The sequence below is a fragment of the Rhinolophus hipposideros genome (genome assembly GCF_964194185.1).
Source record: "Rhinolophus hipposideros genome assembly, chromosome: 1".
In the NCBI taxonomy this organism is placed as follows: domain Eukaryota; kingdom Metazoa; phylum Chordata; class Mammalia; order Chiroptera; family Rhinolophidae; genus Rhinolophus; species Rhinolophus hipposideros.
In genome coordinates, this window is record NC_138047.1 from 32,477,525 (window position 1) to 32,491,006 (window position 13,482).

General features: G+C 37.7%; 1 protein-coding gene across 4 annotated transcripts in view; it reads left to right on the forward strand.

Annotated features, from left to right (window-relative positions):
* GABRA2 (gamma-aminobutyric acid type A receptor subunit alpha2) overlaps window positions 1-13,482 on the forward strand; it is a 147,162-nt gene that overhangs the window by 86,348 nt on the left and 47,332 nt on the right. For all 4 annotated transcript variants that reach the window (XM_081062044.1, XM_081062046.1, XM_081062045.1 and 1 more), the window contains 2 exons: window positions 2,360-2,503; window positions 3,680-3,832. In XM_081062044.1, the coding sequence (XP_080918170.1) occupies window positions 2,360-2,503; window positions 3,680-3,832 (297 nt within the window). The remainder of the gene's footprint in view (window positions 1-2,359; window positions 2,504-3,679; window positions 3,833-13,482) is intronic.

Sequence of the window (13,482 nt, forward strand, 5' to 3'; positions counted from 1 at the left end):
ATGCATTTAATGTTTAATGCAGAACAGTACTAAAAAATGGATCATTTGACAGAATTAAAATTATATAATGAAAGCCTGATTTGAAGATGGAATTTATAATGAAATTTATTTAAAAAAAATAGCTTTCTCTTCTTTTATCCTTTACTGAGATACATTGCAATGGCCTTCTGGTTTATATGTGTGTTAGTGTACCAGGGAGTACCTCTAATCCTTCTTGCATAACTCTCTGCTATATCTGCTCTTTCCAGACTCCAAATCTAAAGAAACACATTGCTCTATACATAATGAAATGGAATAATTGCTTTTTTTATAAAAAACATGGGAAGGATCATTTTCTTTAATATACCATTGAGCTCCTACGCAGATTTCCATCTTCTATAACAGTAAATGTCATAAAATATTATTAGTTTATTCATTAATCTGGTAAGAATGATTTAAGAAATTTTTTTGTGTTTGTCAGGCACTGTACCAGGCATTAATAGTATAAACGTAAATCAAACAGAGTCCCTGCCCATCAGTCTCTCACTAGTTTTTTAAAATGCCATCACATTTGTAGGGTTTCATTTTATCTTATTTATATTTGAAGGTAACATCAGAATCAAAAGTGGTGCTGTAATTACTTTAAAAATATAGTTTATTAGGATTCATAACTATTTGAGTATTGTGAGGCCTTCTGATGTAAAGTGGTACATGTGATATGTCTTTAATTTGTCAAATTCTGTGCCATTTGAAATTTTATTGAAAAGAGGGCCATGATATGTATTCATAGGAAAACAAAACAAGTCACTTGATTTGCAAATAAATTGCTAGTTATCCACATTAGTGATGTTAGTTATCTAATCTTAGAATCATCAATGACCAGCTAGTTGAAATTAATTAATAAAAAATGGAAAGCATAGAGTAACTAGAATTCATTCATATGCATTCTATATGTCTAGTATGAATATATCTCTATTAAATATATATGTATATATATACATGTATATATACATACATATTTTTAGAATCTTATTTCAAAAATTGTTTCACGTTATATAATTTATTTGTGAGTATAAGTGAATACATGTACAATTAAGTCAATGTTTCACTGATATTAACATTTAGGTGAGACAGTAAAAAAAAAACCAGGCAATATTGTAGTATGCCACTAAAAGACCACACAGAGAATAAGACACAAATTCAAATTTATAAACATTCATTTTATTGTTACTGATGCTTAAATGGGAATTGATTTATGATCAGATTTTGGATCAAGATAAGTACTAGGGCCACCCCAGTACAAGGTTTAAACTAGAAAATTTACTGATGGCAGGGAAATAAACTTCCCAGTTTCCTGCATATCTAGAGGAATAGATATTGCCAGAGATAGCTGTTCTTTCCTCTCCCTTAATTGAGAATTTGATCATGGTGCTGACTTTTGCTCAAGGACCAGGCATAACTAATATTTCTAAACATTCACATGAGCAAAAGTGCTTAGAAGTCCTTCACAAGGTCAGCAGAGTAGCAAGAGTTGCCTGTTTATTCTACTGTCTAGAGACTCAGCCTGCATTCCCACATCAGGACATACAGGTGCAAAGGAAATGCCAGGGCCAGAGGACAGCTAAGACAAAACATCCTGTCTGCCCTCCGGTCTAGAGGCATCTCAGTTCTGCCTCTTTGGCCAAATAAAACACGAAGTTAACCCTGGTCTTGTATGTCTTTTGTCTTTTCCTACCAACCGATAACTCACCTGAGATGAAATGAAACTAGAGTCCAATGAGATCTGTATGTATTAATTTTAGATTGAAAATGTTTTTCAAAGTGTTCCTAACCTGAGGAAGCTATAGCATTCTCATTTACTTTACATGTTCTGCAATAATTAGTCTTCAGTCTTCTAATGAAAAGCATTGTGTCATGACAGCTAAGTCATTTCATTTTTAACTAAATTACTTTATGTCCAGAAACAATATTATTTTGGATTATGATTGTTATTTCATGAGTGACTGCTGTTCTAAACTATTCAACTGGGCTATGGGCATTCATAACCTGTTTACCACAATATCTTCATCTACCACTGTGAGACTATAAGAGATGTTTTAACTTTCTCGAGGCCCAGTGATTATTGCAAGGTCTAAAGAGATGTGCTCTTCACTTCTCAACGTGGTTGCAGTGAAAATACTCTTATGATCATGATTGTATCTTTTTGTCAACTTCATATTGAAGTTGTAAATTTTAGATACTTTTTACCCTAAAAATTATGATCTATAAATATCAAGTTGTTTTTAGTTAACAGTGATTCTATGTAATATACAACACTTGATGTTGTACTTTATTGATGGTTCTTACTAAAGTGATAATTTTTTTTCCTTACTTCCTACAGATGCTTATACAACCTCAGAGGTCACTTATATTTGGACTTACAATGCATCTGATTCCGTACAAGTTGCTCCTGATGGCTCCAGGTTAAATCAATATGATCTGTTGGGCCAATCAATTGGGAAGGAGACAATTAAATCCAGTACAGGTTAGTAAAATGAGTCTAAAAATAAAAGATAGTTTCTAAGAAAATTCATAGGTTGAAGTCCCTAGAAATATATCAGTTTGCTTAAAACCTTTTGCTGTTTATGTACAAGAACTAGCAGCATGGACTGTGCTTGGAAGCTTTTTATAAATTCAAAATCTCAGGCTTGACCCCTTACTAAGTTAGGATCTGCATTTTAACAAGATTCCAAGGAGATTCCAAGGTGCATTAGAGTTTCAGAAACAGTACTGTAAAACATACCTCATACCCAGAAAGTGTGTCTCCTCTGACAATCCACTTTACCTTCAAACAGTGTTACAATTTCCCTAGTTTTCTAATTCTTTTCCCCCATTTGGATAACATGATTACTCAACTTTTTGTTTTTAAGAGTACCTTTGTCAGATTTTTAAATTCTATTTTATTGAATGTATTAGGTTGAGATTGGTTAAAATCACATAGGTTTCAAGTGTACAATTCTATAATACATCATCTGTATATTGCATTGGTACATATTCAACTCTCAATTTATGGATAATTACTACTGGCTTGTGTGGCAAAGCTGATGCCCTTTCTAAGGGTCATCTTCATCTAAAAAAAGCAGCTGTGTGGACCAATGAGCTTATACCTGACAGATGTAAACCCAGAGAGCAGAAAGGAAGGTGGCTCTGAGGATAGAATAAAACTGACTGCAATGAATAAGAGCAGACATACAACACTGGAAAAATCAGAATTGGTTACAGGTTCAAAACTGGAAAATCTGGCCCAGAAAATCGGTCTTGGAGATGTGGCCAAAGATCAACGCTTAAAGAGCCCGAGAGAACTGAACTTGAGGCTGATACCAGTAGGGATGAGGGGCCTAAGTAGGTAAAATAATCTACGGCTACAGAAGATTTATTAATCCTGTACCACCATTGGTATATAAATACAACCTACGGAGAAAAACAGGTACCATGCTGTAGACATGCAGTACAAGTTTCTTGGTAGTATTAAGATTCTCCTTTAAATAGTCTTGCTATGCTAAGGAGACATTTAAAGGTTATATGCTTTTCATGTCATATATGTGATAAATTCTTTCCTTTTAAAAATCAGAGACTGTTCTTTTTATAATCCCTTTCATTTCCAAAATGTGCAAACTATTGACTATCACAGTTCCTTAAGCTTCTTAAATTTTTCTTCTAGGTGAATATACCGTAATGACAGCTCATTTCCACTTGAAAAGAAAAATTGGGTATTTTGTGATTCAGACATATCTGCCTTGCATCATGACTGTCATTCTCTCCCAAGTGTCATTCTGGCTTAACAGAGAATCTGTGCCTGCAAGAACTGTGTTTGGTGAGTGGATAACTACACACTTTGTTGTAGAGCACATTATGTTTCATAGTATACTTTTGAAAGCATTATCTTTCTTCATACATCAATTATTGTGGTGTGTGGGCCAGGGGATATTGGCTTCACCTTGTAGATGAGGAAACTGAGGCTCCGAGATGTAAAATACAGAGTCAGTGCCACAATGTTAGTAAGGGATATAAATAGTACTCAAATCTTCTGGAAATACATTGTGTTCTTTTTGTTAAATCATTTTGCTTCATAACATTTGTGTCCATGTTAGTATAAGTAAAACATTGTTAGAGATTTTAATTTAGAATATAACAGTACCATATTTCTAGGCTTTCTGTGTTTATTTTGTTTTATTTTTAGATAAACAAAGATGATCTTAGTAGTTTAAGTTAGAGAGAGAATGGGAGGGAAGGATGGAGAGAAAGAGATACACCCATTCACTTCCATTACTGTGTTTAATGACAAATTTAATTTTTTTGATTTAAACCATTCAAGAGAACTTGGCTACTGCTCTTGGATATATGAACTAGGCTAAGCACATTTTATAACAAGGTAGATTACCTTTGTGTATTTTTTCCACTCAATCATTTAGAAAAGTTTTATTGAGAATCTACTATATCAGATATCACACCAGGCCCTAGAGCTGCAAGTGGAATATAGTTCTTGCATTCAACTAGCTCAGTATAGTGGAGGACAACATAATAAGCAATAGTAATAATAATAATAATAATGGCAACACAAGATGAAGGCATTATAAATTATGCATATACAAGTTGTTATACAAAACAGCAGCAAGGATCATCTTTAGGAGAACTGATTAAGTAGTTAACAGTTGAGCTAAATCTTGAAGGATGAGTAGAATATTCCCAAACAGATGAGATGGGGCAAAAATCCTAGCCAAAAATGATAGATTGTGTAATGAAATGACATCAAAAGATGAAAGAACATAGTGTGTTCGGTGACAGTGAGCTGTTTCAATGTCAGTGGAAGTGCATACAGATTGAAGTTTAAGACCCAGATAAGAAAGACCTTGTAGGCCATGTTAATACAACTTACCTTTATCTTACAGGCAGTAACAAGCTACTATAGTTTTTTGAGGCCACAGACCTATATAAAGCTCTTAAAACATCCTTGGCATTTAATATGTGCTATATAACTGTTAGCTATTCTTATTGTTAATCCAATCAGTTTAATTTTACACATGAGTGATGAATAATTCAAAAGGAAATTAAGAAAATAATTCAATTGACAACATCCAAAAGAGTAAAATGCCTAGAAATGAATTTATACAAATAGGTGAAAGACTTAATCACTGAAAACGATAAAACATTGTGGAAATAAATAAAATAAAAAAAAAGACCTATTTGAATGGAAAAACATCCCACGTTCCTGGATTTGAAGACAATCTGTTAAAATGAGAATAATCCCCAAAGCAATCTATAGATGCAATTCAATAACCATCAAAAGTCCAAAATGTCCTTTGTTGCAGAAGTTGCATAACCAATCCTAAATTTCATATGGAATTGCAAGCAGACTCCAAATAGTCAAATCAATATTGAAAAATCAAAACAAAGTTGGTAGATTTTCCAGTTTCAAAACTTAGTATGAAGTTATGCTAATCAAAACAGTGTGGAAATGGCATAAGAACAGACATATCTTATAGACCAATGGAATAAAATTGAGAGTCCAGAAACAAACTTAAACATCTATGAACAATTAATTTTCAACAAGGGTGTCAAGACCTTTCTATGGGAAAACAGAAGTATCTTCATCAAATGGTGCTGGGCCAGCTGGATGACCACCAACCACATGGAAAATAATGAAGTTGGACCCCTACCTCATTCCAGATGCAATAATTAATTCAGATGGATATAAAACTTTAAAATAAAATCTAAAACTAGAAGACAGGGATTTCCAGGCAGAGTAGCAAACGCAGTGCTTCCATCCTCTCACAACTACATCAAAATTATAGCTACAAAATAACCATCATTGAGAATTGCATGATGTCTAGCTGAACAGTGCTATAACTAAGGACATACAGAAGAAGCCACATTGAGACTGGTAGGAAGACAGAGATGTGGAATGGGCTGGTCTCCTTACCAGTGTTTGGCAGTTAAAAATCAGGAAAGATATCTCAGCTGTGGAGGTTTCCCCTGAGGAGCAAGGACATCCCAGCACCACACCAGGCTCCAGAGTCCAGGGTTCCAGTGCCAGCTAGGAAGAGAAGTCCCCATAACTTTTGGCAGTGAAAACCAGTGGAGGCTGTGGCTGAGTGATATGGAGGGCAGCTGGAGTTCAAAGCACTCCTCTTAAAATTTCCACACATGGTCTTACTCACTGACAGGATCACTTGCTTTGAGCTCCAGTGCTGGGGCAGCACTTGGAAGGTGCTGAGAAGAAACTGAATTGTCTGGTTTTAAGGCAAAGGCTGGAGGGGCAGCTTTCTTCTAGACTGAAGTGCTGGCAGAAGCCATTGTACCTTTGTTGAGCCCTTCCCCCTCCCTGCATGCGCATGCAGGTGGCTGCCATACCTGAGTCTCCATCAACCTGGCTAACAAGGGATGCCCTGACCTGGTGATAAACTGAGACTCCTCCCCAACAAACTTGCAGCTCACTCAATCCACTTCCAGTGGCTTTTCCATACAGATGGCCTGTCAGGATTCATGCTATACACTTTCCTAAAATCTGATAAAGTTTCACAAATCCCAGGCAAGCAAGATCTAGCCTTGGCATACCCTGTACCTCTTGCTAAGCAGCCCCCAGCCTGGAAATAAGGACAGTCTGCCTCAATTCCACTTTAGTTTCTCCCTGGCACTTGCAAAAGCAGCACTGGTCGAAGACATCTGTGGATTGCTTTGTGGCTCATATAAAGTGGCCCCGGGAAGGGCACAGGCTATTGCTGAACTTTGCCCTTGGTGGGGCCTCTCTCAGGAGTCCCCAAGACAGGCACAATTGGTGGCTGAATTTGGACCCCACCAAAGAGCCACCAGGTCACATCCATAGACAACACATCCAAAGGGCAGACTGGGAAGGCACCAGAGCTCTGCTAGGGCAAATCCTGCTCTGTAGGGTCAGCCCCTGCACCATAGCTCCTCCACTGTAGTCACAGCCAGTCCTCACAACCAATCAGCCCAATCAGTCTTTTCCATTAACATGCAAACAGCAACCAAGGCTCAACTACACCAAGAGGGCACACAGAACCCACACAATGGACATACTTGCATCACCCAGCTCAGGAGACCAGGGACACTGCACCACTGGACTCCACAGGACACCTAATACATAAGGCCACTTTACTAAGATGGAGAGACATAGAAGCTCTATCTAATGTGTAGAATCAAACAACCAAAATGGGACAAAGAGGCGTGTTCAGAATGAAAGAACAGAACAAAGCTCCAGAAAAACAACTAAATACAATGGAGACAAATAGTCTACCATCCTCAGAGTTCAAAACATTGATTATAAGTATGATTGGTGATCTCAGAGAGAACTTCAATAAAGAGATAGGAAACATAAAAATGGAGATAGAAAACATAAAAAAGAACTAATAAGACATAAATAATACAATAACTGAAATAAAGGATATATGAGGGAATCAACAGTGGATTGCATGAAGCAGATGATCAAACTAGCAATCTGGAAGATAAGGTAGCAGAAAACACCCAATCAGAACAGCAAAAAGAACAAAAAAGAATCCAAAATTATAAGGATAGTTTAAGGGGCCTCTGAGACAATATCAAGTGCACCAACATACCAGAAGGCAAAGAGAGAGAGCAAGGAATTGAAAACCTATTTGAAGAAATAATGACAGAAAACTTCCCTTATCTGGTTAAAGAAATAGACATACAAGCCCAGAAAGTGCAGAGTCCGAAACAAAATGAACCCAAAGAGGTCTGCACTAAGACACATCATAATTAAAAGGCCAAAGGTTAAAGACAAAGACAGAATCTTAAAAGTATCAAGAAAAAAGAAGTTAGTTACTTACAACGAAGCTGATTGATCAAAAGAAATTTTGCAAGCCAGATGGGACGGGCACAAAATATTCAAAGTGATGAAAAGCAAGGACCTACAATCAAGATTACCCAGCAAAGCTATCATTTCAAATTAAAGGACAGATAAAGAGCTTCCCAGACAAGAAAAAGCTAAAGGAGTTTGTAACCACCAAACTAGTATTACAAGAAATGTTAAGGGGATTTCTTTAAGAAGAAGAAAATGAGATTAAAAAATATGAATAATAATATGGTAATGAAAACAAACAAACAAACACATGAACACTGGGAGAAAAATAAAATGGAAATTATACTTAAAAAAACAGAGAGAAAAATAAAATGGAAATTATACTTAAAAAAATAATATGGCAATAGTTACATATCTATCAACAATTACCTTCAATGTAAATGAGTTAAATGATCTAAACAGAAGACATAGCATGGCTGAATGAATAAGAAAACAAAATCATTATGTATGCTGCCTACAAGAGACTCACTTCAAATTTAAAGACACGCAGACTGAAAATAAATGGATGGAAAAAGATATTTCATGAAATTTAGAATTGAAAAAAAAAAGGTGAGGTGGCAATACTTTTACCCTACACAACAGACATTAAAACAAAGGCTATTACAAGACACAAAGAAGGACCTAATAATCCCACTTCTGGGTATTTATCCGAAGACACCCAAAACACTACTTGGAAGGGACATATGCATCATTATGATCATTGCAGTGTCATTTACAATGGCCAAAATGTGGAGGCAGCCTGGGTGTTTCTGAATGGATAAATGGATAAAGAAGTGGTACACATATACAATAGAATATTACTTAGCCATAAAAAGAATGAAATTTTGCTATCTGCAACAACATATATGGACCTAGAAGGTACTGTGCTGAGTGGAGTAAGTCGGACAGAGAAAGACAAAGAAATGCCATATGAATTCACTTACATGTGGAACTCAAAGAACAAAAGAAACAAACAAAACAGAAATAAGCTCATAGACACAGAGAACATTTTCATGGTTGTCAGATGAAGGGGGGTGGAGAAGTGGGTGAAAAAGTAGAAGGAATTAAGAACTACAAATTGGTAGTTACAAAGTAGTCATGGGGATGTAGAGCATAGCATAAGGAATATAGTCAATAATATGGTAATAATGATGTATGGTGTCAGATGGGTACGAGGTTCATTGGGATGATCACTTCTTGAGTTGCAGAAGTATTTAATCAGTATGTTGGCTGTACACCAGAAACTAATATATGTCAACTGTAATTCAAAAATACAAAAAATTATTTAAAAAACCTAAAACTTAAAAACTATCAGAAGAAAACATAGGACCAATCTTTATAACCTTGGATCTGACACCAAAAGCACCAGTAACAAAGAAAAAATAGGTACATTGAATTTCATTAAAATGAAAACTTTGAGGCCTCAAAGAACATTATCAAGAATGTGAAAAGACTACATATGGGAAAAAAATATTTGCAAATCGTATGTCTGATAAGGGTTTAATATACTGAATAAGTAAAGAAGTCTCACAACTCAAAAAGAAGAAAAAAATAACAACAGTTTTAGAAAATGAACCAAGAGCTTGAATGGGCTTTTTTTCTAAAGAAAGTATACAATGAAATGATGGGCAACATCATTGGACATTCCAGAAATGCAAATGAAAATCACAATAAAATACATTTATACACTTTAAGATGTCTAAACTAATAATAATAAAAAAATTAAAAGAAAAAACAGGAAATAAGTGTTGGCGAGGATGTGGAGAGATAGAAATCCTCTTATATTGCTGGTAGAATTGCAAAATGGTGCAGCCTATGAAAACAATAGTTTAGCATTTTCTCAAAATGTTAAACAGAATTACCACATGACCCACCAATTCCAACTCTAGGTATATACCCAATTAATGTTAACATGTTCACATGGAAACCTGATGTTTATAACAGCACCATTCCTAATAGTCAAAAGATGGAAGCAGGGTGACATCATAGGAATGGCAGCAGCAGGGCACACTTTTTGAGTTCTCCTCCGGATCTTATCACAAACGGGACATATAACCCATCAAAAGACTCTCTGCTCATCATGCAGAACAGCTAAGTGACTCGTGCAAGGATTATTTGCAGGTGGGCAAATTGGGCGAGCAGGGGAAGAGGGAAGGGAGCAGAGTGGAGATGCAGCCCGCATCTGTGGCTGTGGAGATGCAGCCCATATCTGCGGCTGTGGAAATGCGGCTGGCATCTGAGGCGGTGGAGACACGGTGGGCATCCTCAGCTGCAGAGACTCAGGGGATCCCAGAACGGAACAGAGAACACAAAAGCCAGGAGGTGGGCTCTTTCCCTGCGTCCCACAGCTGATCACTCCTGCCAAGGGGGCAGCATATCCAGCATTTGAGGCAGTAACCTCATCTGGGACCTCCAGTTGGGCCCTAGGCCAGACAAAGGACACAAACTCCATACCTGGGCCCCTCCCATCCCCCCACCTCTTCCAATCCTACCCCCGCCCTTCCAGAGACTTAAACTGGCTCCTGAACTGAGGAGTAGGGTCAGATTACAGAGGAGCCTTAGTGCTCAGGCTCTGGGAAGATTGGCAGGCAGCTCTGACCCAGGGAAGAGGCTGGGAAGAGTGTGATTTTGGCTGGGCTAGGAGAGAAGAGACTCCTCTACCCCCAGCCACCACCTTTTCTGGCCTGCTGGAAGAGTGTGACACAGCTGGGCTGGGAGAGAGAAGACCCTTCCATCCCCAGCCCCCACCCTTTCTGGCCTGCCTAGGGCGGGGCAAATACAACTGCAGAGACACTCCCAGGGATCAGCAGTAGGCAGCAGATGCAGCTCCTGGCTTTCAGCAGCTCAGAAATCTCCCACCTGCCACACACACACACACACACACACACACACACACACACACACGGAAGAAGTGCCCTAAGACTCAGGAGAACTGGACAAAGGGCTGGTGGTGCTACTCTCAGTGCATATATGTGCAGGCAAGGGCAGAAACCGCACTGAATTTGTAAAAACTACCATCCAGACTCCTCAGCCCCACTCATCTAAATCTGCAGTCCGAACATCACTCTGGGCACCAGGTGACCGGCTCTGCCTGCACAATACACAGGGGACTCTTTGGTATAGCAGAGGACAACCTGGAGATTACTTGGTGGGCTTAAGTCAAGACTGGCACTGCTTTTTGTTTTGTTTTTTTTTTGTTTTGTCTTTATATCTTTGATATCTTTGCCTGTGTTGAGTGGGGGTTGTAGGTTGTTTTTACATGTGAATGTATTTGATATTTTCTTTGTTGTTGTTGTTGTTGTGCTTGGTGTTTTGCTTTGTTCTCAAATTGCCCTACCAGGGCCCAGCTTAAGAGGCACAAGATTCAACATATCCAGAGGCCAACTCCAGACCAAACCAGAGTACTACTGGGTTTCACCTACAAATGACACACCCAGAGGGAATTCTCTACAGGCACAAGAGCCCATAGAGGCCAAACCACATTTAAGCGGTCAACCCTTACGCAGCAGAACACCCTGTGGTGGGCAGAGCCAAGTCTCACAACTAGTCAGCCTAGGAGTTAACCCCACCTACTCACAAGTGAAAAGCAATTAAAGATCTCCTTTAACAGGACAATATACACAACACAAGAGTCACCTTTGGAGCAAACACAGAGGAGAAGAATGAAGTAGTGCAAGTCAAATATAAAGGACACATACTACATAAGATAACCCAGCAAGAACTAAGAACTCTAGGGGATTTACATCAAAGCAAACACAGAGAGTCAGCCAGAATGGGGAAACAAAGAAACATATCCCAAATAAAAGAACAGAAGAAACCTCCAGAAGTGGAATCAAATAAAACAAAGGTAACCAACCTATCAGAGACAGAGTTCAGAACACTGATGATAAGAATGTTTAAGGAGCTTAGAGACGACATAAAGAAGGATATAGAAATCATAACGAACAACCCAGTTAGAACTAAAGAACACAATTACCAAAATAAAGAACTCACTTGAAGGAATTAACAGAAGGTTAGATGAAGCAGAGGATTGAATCAGCGACTTAGAAGACAAGTTAGCAGAGATCACCCAAACAGAACAACAGAAAGAAAAAAGAAAAAAAATCAATGTCAATGATTTAAGAGACCTCTGGGATAACATCAAGTGCAACAACGTGTGCATCATAGGAATACCAGAAGGTGAAGAGAGGAAGCAAGGGATTGAGAACATATTTGAAGTAATAATGTCTGAAAACTTCCCTAACCTGATGAAGGAAACCAACATACAAGCCTAGGAAGTGCAGAGAGTTCCAAGCAGGATAAACCCAAACAGGTCCACACCAAGACACATTATAGTTAAAATGGCAATGCTTAAAGACAAAGAGAGAATCCTAAAAGCAGTAAGAGAAAGACAGAGGGTTACATACAAGGGAAGTCCCATAAAACTATCAAATAACTTTTCTACAGAAACATTGAAGGCCAGGAGGGAGTGGCAGGGATACTCAAAGTGATGGAAAACAAAGGCCTACAACCTAGATTGCTTTATCCAGCAAGGCTATCATTTAAAGTTGATGGAGAGATAAAGAGCTTCCCGGAAATGAGTAAGCTGAAGGAATTTATTACCACCAAGCCAGCATTGCAAGAAATACTAAAAGGACTTCTGTAAATAAAGAAAGATGAAAACAATCTAACTACGAATTTAAAAACGGCAATAACTATGTACCTATCAATAATCACTTTAAATGTAAACGGATTAAATGCTCCAATCAAGAGACATAGGGTAGCTGAGTGGATAAGATAGCAAGACCCTTGTATATGCTGTATACAAGAGACTCACCTCAGATCAAAAGACACACACAGGCTGAAAGTGAAGGGTTGGAGTAAAATATTTCATGCAAATGGAAATGAGAAAAAAGCTGGAGTTGCAATATTTATATCTGACAAAATAAACTTGAAAATGAAGAACATATTAAAAGACAAAGATGGGCACTATATAATAATAAAGAGATCAATCTGACAAGAGGACATAACCCTAGTAAACATCTATGCACCCAACATAGGAGCACCTAAATATATAAAACAGATATTGTCTGACATAAAGACAGAGATCAACAGTAACACTATCATAGTAGGGGACTTCAACACACCGCTGACAACAAGGGTCAGGTCTTCAAGACAGAAAATCAATATAGAAACAACAGCCTTAAATGATACATTGGGCCACTTGGATTTAATCGATATTTTCAGAGCATTTCACCCCAATGCTGCAAAATACATGTTCTTCTCAAGCGCACATGGAACATTTTCCAAGATGGACCATATGTTAGACCACAAAACAAGTTCTGATAAATTTAAGAAAATTGAAATCATACCAATTGTCTTCTCTGACCACAGTGCTATGAAATTAGAAATGAACGGCAGGAAAAAAAACTGAAAGACACACCAATTCATGGAGGCTGAATAACATGTTACTAAATAATGAATGGGTCAACCAGGAGATCAAGGAAGAAATCAAAAGATATCTCGAGACAAACGAAAATGAAAACAGGACGACCCAAAATCTATGGGATGCTGTGAAAGCAGTCCTAAGAGGGAAATTCATAGCATTGCATGTCTACCTTAAGAAACAAGAAACATCACTTATCAACAGTATGTGTTCACACTTAAGG